General features: G+C 42.6%; 1 protein-coding gene across 1 annotated transcript in view; it reads right to left on the reverse strand.

Annotated features, from left to right (window-relative positions):
- SPIDR (scaffold protein involved in DNA repair) overlaps positions 1 to 8,405 on the reverse strand; it is a 737,299-nt gene that overhangs the window by 338,758 nt on the left and 390,136 nt on the right. Inside the window, 1 exon segment of the mRNA XM_042782083.1 lies at positions 735 to 761. Within this exon segment, the coding sequence (XP_042638017.1) occupies positions 735 to 761 (27 nt within the window).

The raw sequence follows: 8,405 nt of genomic DNA on the forward strand, positions 1-8,405 counted from the left end.
GTTCAACTACTCGGTCCCTCTAGGTAGCTGGCTGTGACCAAGCAGTGACCACAACCTTGCCCCTTGTCAGCTCTACTATGCACCTGGGAATTCTGATCATTCACATAAACTTATAGGACCATTGTCTCCCAACCCTATACATGTTCTTGGATACACTCCCCATTTCATAGACATACCTAATAGTTCTACACGCTTATTTTCAATACTGACAAGTACTTGTGAAAGGTATACTATATGGTTGTTATTCTCACTCCAGAGTCAAGCAAGCACCTGTCCAGATGCCACTGTAGAGTGACACCTACTGTAACTAAACAAATACATTTGAAGGTTCAGAACATCTATAATGCCACTGCCAGGCAATCCATTCAGGAATAAACAAGGCTACTTGCTTACATATCACAGGGTATCTCATGTGAAGAAAGGTATTCATCCAAAGGATTGCTTTGGGGGTTCAGTTTGCACCAGTTTTCTGTGGCACATGGTGTTGCTTTGGCTCTGGCCAGTTATAACTATAAAACCAAGAAATCAGCATAACAAGGCTGACCTACCAAGACTGCCAGCTGGCTACACAAGTGCTGTTCCATCTAACAGCAGCTGGGAGACAGGGCAAAGCAGGTCACTTGACAGGCAAACAGGGTGGGTGAAGAGAGGGTGGCAAGGTATAGCAACTCAGCTAGAGCGGAAGTCATGTCAGGTCAGACTGGATCTCACCACGCCTGTATTTCCTTGGCCACAGTGGATTGTGGTGTCCTGTGCTTGCACTTGGACAGACCTTGCAGAATTTGCCAGGCCTGTGTGCTCTGTCTCCCATGGTTCTTCTCTCTGCTGTCCTCTTAGAAAAGCACATTGCAAAGATGCAGTCTGGTTCACAGGAAACATATAGTGATCATGGTACTGCTCCAGATCACAGCTGTAGGCACAGGGCTGGGGAAAATCGGTTACAGATTCTGAGAGGTCTCCAGCCCCTCTAAAGAAAAAACCAAACTCACTGCCGTTAGGTCAGATATGACTTATAGTAACCCCTCCTTGGGTTTCTGAGGCGCTATCTCTAGGGAAGTAGATTGGCCAGTTTTCCTTCTGAGAAGTCGCTGGTGGGTTTGAACCACCAGCCTTCTGGTTAGCAGTCAAATGCCAAGGAACAGAAAACTTCTCAAGGAAAGGAAATCAGGAACAAGAAGAAATTCATGTTTTTACACAGGGCCACCTTAAAATAGTTTATTTTATTGTGATTTGCGTGAAAATTTATAGAGCAAATTCACTTTCCATACAACAGTTCACATACACTTTGTCTCATGACATTGACTACAATTTACCACAATGCAACAGCTCCCCTCCCTCTTCCTCCCCATAGTTACCTCTTCCCTGTGTCCATCCCTCCATGCACTCCTGCCCCCTGAGCTGTCTCACTGTGCATAAACAGCCCTTCTTTCTCCCATGATTGTTCTCTCCAAGGAGTGCATCTACCTCAGGTAAGTGTTCAACTCATATGCCTGTCTTTTGTTTGGCTGGAAGTCACAGGTGTGGGCTCAATTCCAGACCAGAAGGGCAGCTAGGGGCCATAGTCTCAGAGGTTCCACCAGGCTCTATCAAACCAGCAAACCTGGTCCCTCCCCCCACTTTGTTCCCCAAATGATTTTGAGTTTTGTTCCCCATTGTTCTCCCTTTCTATCCAGGATCTCCTACATAGATCCCCCTCTGAGTGGTTTACAGTGGTAGCCAGGTACCATCTTGTTTTTCTGGTCTCATAGTCATACAGGCTGAGGATTGTATGGTGTACCAGTTGTTAGGACTAATTGTTTCCAAGAATTTTTGGTTTTCTTCATTCTTCTTTGCTCTGGATGAGGAGAGACCCATCGTTGCATCTAGTTGGCTGCTTGCAAGCTTTTAAGATTCCAGTCGCTACTCGCCAAAGCAGGAGGTGAACAATGTTTTGTGTAGCATGTTATGGCAATTGAGCTTGATGTTCCCTGTGACTATGGTCCCGAGCCCATTGGTTCAACTTCTCAGTCCCTCTGGGTAGTTGGCTGTGACCAAGAAGTGACTACAACCTTGTCCCCTGTCAGCTCTACTATAAATCAAATGCAATGCCATCGAGTTGAATCTGACTCATAGTGACCCCTTCTTAGATTTTCAAAGCAGTATCATTACGGAAGTAGATTGCCCAACCTGCCTTGTGAGGAGTGGCTGGTGGGTTTGAACCGCCAGCCTTCTGGTTAGCAGTCAGATGCCTTAGGCATTATGCCACTAGAGCTCCTCAGCTCTACTATACTTATCTGTAAGGGAATTCTTATAGATCATACAAATACACTTATAGGACCATTGTGTGCCAACCCTATACATGGTCTTGGGTACACTCTCCACTTCATAGACATACCTAATAGTTCAGCCTGTCCACCCATCTAGCCACCCATATACTGGTTTGCTTTCACTGACAATGCGGTACTGTATGTGCAAGAGGGTTCATCTTTGTTTTCTGTACCTCCCATGTACCACTCTATGTCTTCCTCTTCCTCAATGACACCATACTGATCACTCACATTTGGTACATTGCCCTTCTCTTCACCCAAATCAATACTTATCTCTACCTATCTAACAGTGTTCCCTCCCATCTCTGGTAACCAACAAAGAAAATTTCTACAGATAACGCTTTACTTGACTTTTACAATAACAGACTAATACAATATTTGTCCTTCTGTGATTGACTTATAAAATAATTTTTTATTTTCTTGATCTCGATATAGGGAGCTCTGGTAGTGTAGTGCCTAAGGCATTTGACTGTTAACCAGAAGGCTGGCAGTTCAAACCCTTCAGCCACTCCTTGGAAGGAAGGTGGGCAATCTACTTCCATAGTGATACTGCCTCAGAAATCCAAGGAGGGGTCACTATGAGTCGGATCTGACACAACAGCAAAGAGTTTCATTTTTTTTATCTTGATATATGGTATAAAATCACCATGTCCAGCTTAAGATACAAACTTAGAACTGTGGCTGCACATAGCATGTCTAGCTATTCTGTTATGAATAATTTTTTGTACTAATTTTCTGAACTCAAATCATTAGGCTGTGGTCTTTCCTTTTGATCTTTTCCTTTAATTGCATTGCTGGTTTGATATGCTAAAAAAATGGAAATTCACATTATTCATAAGCGCATCAAAGATATTATTCAAGGTATATAGCTAACTAGCTATCAATCAAATTATATAAGTTGGTAGTCCCAGCCCAGTTGTTGTTGAATCAATTTTGACTCATTGGGACCCGATGTGTGTCACAGCAGAACTGTGCTCTATAGGGTTTTTAATGGCTGATTTTTCAGAAGCAGACTTCTAGGCCTTTCTTTTGAGGTGCTCGGTGGACTCAAACCTCCAGCCTTTCAGTGGGCAGCCAAGTGTATTAATCATTTGCACTACCCCAAGACTCTCAAAAGTTGGTTGTTGTGTTGTTGTTAGTGCCACTAAGTCAGTTCTGACTCACAGTGACCCTATGTACAACATAGAAACACTGCTTGGTCCCATACTACCCTCACAATCCCTGCTATACCTGAGCCCATCATTGCAGCCAGTGTGTCAATCCATTTCATTGAGGCCCTTCTGCTTTTCTTCTGATCCTCCACTTGAACAAGCATGATATCTCTTTCTGTAGGGAACGGTTGGTCCAAAACAAAACAAAACAAAACAAATTCATTGCCATCGAGTCAACTGAGACTCATAGTGACCCAACCTTCCTTCTGTGGAGTGGCTGGTGGGTTTGAACCACCAACCTTCTGGTTAGTAGTCAAATGCCTTAAGTACTATGCCACCAGAGCTCCTTATATACAATATATAAAGAACATGACCAAACTGCATTGAAATGATCTGCAGCTCTGATTTTACTTTGCAACACTTAAAATTTCAATCAGATAGCTGTAACTGGACACTAGACCAATAAAATGATATAAGCTTAAAAAATGAGATAAAAGGTAGAAATATAGATCCTTTTCTGTCATTTAGGAGAGACAAAGTAATACTCACTTAAGACATAACACAGTTCAAACTGAAATATATGCCAATAAAAAGATACTGATACATGTTTGTTGTTGTTGTTGTTATGTGCCGTCGAGTCAGACCTGACTCATAGCGACCCTCCTTGGGTTTCCGAGGCAATATCACTATGGAAGTAGATTGCCCAACCTTCCTTCCAAGGCGTGGCTGGTGGATTTGAACTGCCAGCCCTCTGGTTTGCAGTCAAATGCCTTAGGCATTATGCTACCAGATGTTTAAGGATATATATATCAAAACCCCACAAGCTGCTCTGTGGGAGAAAGATGAGGCAGTCTGCCTCCATGAAGACTTATAGCCTTATAATGTACCAAATGTGAGTGATCAACATGGTGGCATTGAGGAAGAGGAAGACATAAAGAAGTACATGGGAGATACAGACAACAAAAATGAACCCTTTTGCATGTACAGTACTGTGTTGTCAGTGATGGCAAACACTGATATATGGGTGGATAGATGGGTGGACAAGCTGAACTACTAGGCATGTCTATGCAGGGGAGTGTCCCCATGACCATGAATAGGGCTGGCAGACAATATTTCTACAAGTGTATTTGTATGTTCTGTAAGAATGTCCAGGTATAGAGCTGACAACGGACAAGGTTGTAGTCACTTCTTGGCTACAGCCAGCTACACAGAGGGAGTGAGTAGTTGGACTGTGTGCTCAGGACCATGGTCGCAGGGGACATCAAGCTTAATTGGCATAATATACTACACAAAAACATTGTTCCACATCCTACTTTGGCAAGTAGCGACTGGGATCTTTAAAGCTTGCAAGTGGCCATCTAGGTGCAACGATGGGTCTCTACTCGTACAGAGCAAAGAAGAATGAAGAAAACCAAAGATGCATGCAAACAATTAGTCCAAGGGACAGGTAAATCATGTGCTCCTCATCCTATATGACTATGAGACCAGAAGAACTATATGGTGCCTGGCTACCACTGTCAATCACTTGGAGGGGAGTCTATTTAGGAGATCCTGGATAGAGTGGGAGAACAATGTGGAACAAAACTCAAAATCATAAAAAAAGGGACCAGGTTTGTTGGTCAGATAGAGCCTGCTGGAACCCCTGAGACTATGGCCCTTAGTTGCTCTTCAGATTTGGAATTGACCTATCCTGTGGCTTCTAGCCAAAAAAATACAGGCATATGAGGTGAACATTTACATTGGGTGGATATACTCCTTGGAGAGATTAATCATGGGGGAATAGAAGGGCTGTGTATGCACAGGGAGACAGCTCAGTGGCCAGGAGTGCATGGGAGAGAAGAACACAGGGAAGAGGTGGCTATAGGGAGGAAATAGGAAGAGAGCTTTTGCATTGTGGGAGAATGCAGTCAATGTCATGAGACAGACTGTATGTGAACTGCTGTATGGAAGATGAATTTGCTCTGTAAACTTTCACCCAAATCATAATCAAATTAAAAAAAAAAAAAGATTTACAGCCTTAGAAAACTTATGGGGCAGTTCTACTCTGTCCTACATGGGTACTATGAGTCAAAACTGACTCAGTGTTGGGTTTGGCTTTTTTGGTATGCAGGCACAGTATTTGTAGAAGATGAAATAGTAATACATAATAACAATAAATAAAATCTATACACATAGAAAACTACAACATAACCAAACTATGATAGTTACAGTACTGTGCCAGGCATTTTACAATTTTAATCTTTTAACATTTCATTTAACATTTTCATTTAATCTTTAAAACAACCTCAATAGTACTGACTTCAAGGGATTGTTGTAAAAATGAAAAGAGTTAAGGTATATACCGCAAACCCACTGCCATTGAGTTGATTCAAACTCATAGTGCCGCCCATTGGGTTTGCATGGCTATACATCCTTACAGAAGTAGATTGCCTCATCTTCCTCCTACAGAGCAGCTGGTGGGTTTGAACCACCAACCTTCTGGTTAGCAGCCAAATGCCTTACCAGAGCTCCTAAAAGTGTATACAGACACATATTTTATTAAGACAAAATAGCTAGTAAGTGGCAGAGCTCAGATTCAAACCCAAGGTTGTCTGATTACAAAATTTATGCTCTTTTCACTCTATTATACTGAAGAAGAGATTAATTCCAATGGGGTAAGTCAGGAGAGATTTTGTAGCACAAGTTTGCCTAAGATTGGGTGAAGGATGCTCAGCATTTCAATACATAGAAATGGAAAGAGAACTAGGAAAATGATTTAGAAAATGAGCTGCTGGTGACTGTGTCACAACATTAAATAACCATTTATCTTTTTCTGCCTTAAGAAATTCTGAAGAATTACGAGGGCAATTAAAAAGCAAAATAAATAAATAGCAACCAGACTGGAAAGTAAGTAATAAAACAAGCTCTATTTGCTGATTATATGATTTTAAGCTTCAGTATGGATTATGCTTGAATGGGAAGAAAGGAAAAATCCTCACTACTGGACTGATAAACAAGATCAGGACAAATGGAGAAAAAGTTGAAGATGTAGATAATTTCATTCTACTTGAGTGAAAAAATCAATGGTCATGGAAGTGGCAGTCAAGAAATCAGATGATGGAAACAATAAATATTGGCAATGATGGGGGAAAATGGGAACCCTTATCCATTGCTGGTAGGAATATAAAATAGAAGAGCTACTATAGAAAAGTTTGGTGGTTTCTGAGAATGTTGAACACAGAACTATCACATGACTCAGAAATTACACTTCTAAGTATATACACAAGAGACTTAATAGCAGTGACCCAAACAGACACATGTATATCAGTGTCCACTGGAGCACTATGCACAACAACTAAAAGGTGGAAACAATCTGAATGCCCATCAACAGATGAATGGATAAATGAAATATGGTACATACATACAATGAAGTTCAGATACATGTTGACAAGGTAGGTGAACCTTGAAAACATGATGATTAAGTGAAATAAATCAATCACAAAAGGAAAAATATTGTATGATCTCATTTACATGAAATGCCAAGAACAGGCAAAAGTATAGAGACTGCATGGTGTGGAATTATATTACCAAAAAGAAATTTGACCTTTTGGTCTCAGATCCCAAGCCACACTGGATTAAACTTTATCTGGATTGGCTGGAGAGCCCTGGTCCTAATCTAGCTTTACCCAGAATGGTTAGGGAGATCAGGCCAGTCTGGTAACTGATCTTCACTGGGATTGGCTGTGTGTGGGAGGCATTCAGTATTTGACCTTTATTGGGATTGGCTAGGGGCCCCACTCTTCAGTTGACCTTCACATGGATTTGTCTGGAAGAGTGGGGTTTGTGCATTAGTTGACCTTTACCCAAGATTGTCTGGGGGTCCTGCCTGCTGACTGATAAAAACCTTAGAACATGGAGGCTCATATGGTTCTCCTAATCTATGGAACTAGTAGGAAAGCACATCCCTTGGACATGGGGCCCCATACTATGACACTCCCCAAGTGAGTAACCGAGGCAGTGACTGCAATGGTACCAAAAGAGATGGAGACAACAAGCAGATCTGGATGGTGGCAGCAGAGAGTAAAGGCTAAGCCCTGGCTAAAAGCTGTAACTCTCTGAGAACATGGGGCTAACTGCAGAGTAAGTGGCATCTTGAGAGCTGTCCTGGAGCTGGCCAGGAGGAGCTAGAAGCCTACTGAGAGGAATGGACAATAGCTAAGGCTGAGAAGGGATATTGTTGAAGCTCCTGTTTGAAAATTTCCTGACGAGTTCCGGTAAGATGGTGGACTAGGCAGAAAGACTGCACAGACCCTCTTCAACAAAGAAAAGGGAAACCAGTTAACACAGACACCGAAGATAATCCTGGACCCCTAAGCCCTGAAGGGAAGGATATAGAAATGGACTAAACCACAACTAGCATAAGAATTTGCATGAAAATACCAAAAAAAGGAGACAGATGGAGCTGTGGTCTGGCACAGATCCTGAGCGATCCTGATGGCACTGCACAGACAGCTAGAGAGTGCCGAGTGGTGGTAGGACCAAAGAATTAACCTAAAAATCAGCCCTGCTAGCCAGGGACTGCACGGAGGACTGCTATGGTGGCTGGAGAATAAATGGAGAAGATGAAGAGAAAGGCAGGCTGAGCTGTGGACTTTTGCCAGTCCGGAGGATGCCGCCATTTTGAATGTTTAAAAGCGGGTTGACTATTTTGGATATTTAAAGAAACAGCACTCTCCCAGATTCCTGGGGCTTAAGAACACGTTCAGCTCTCCAGGAACCCCAAGGACACTCCGGACCTGCAAGACTGAAAAGGTACAACATTCCTCTTGTTACTCTTATACCCCAACCTGCTTGATGAACAGAGGTGCGGCCATCCCCCACTCCCACCTACCTTCTGGGCCCAAAGGAACTCCATCAAAGTCTGTGTGCTCAAAGGGAGCCTGGGTGTCTTGCCCTGTCCTCCACCAAT

Source organism: Orycteropus afer, unplaced genomic scaffold (genome assembly GCF_000298275.1).
Source record: "Orycteropus afer afer isolate SDZICR_OR568_19922 unplaced genomic scaffold, OryAfe1.0 scaffold00236, whole genome shotgun sequence".
Classification (NCBI taxonomy): Eukaryota; Metazoa; Chordata; class Mammalia; order Tubulidentata; family Orycteropodidae; genus Orycteropus; species Orycteropus afer.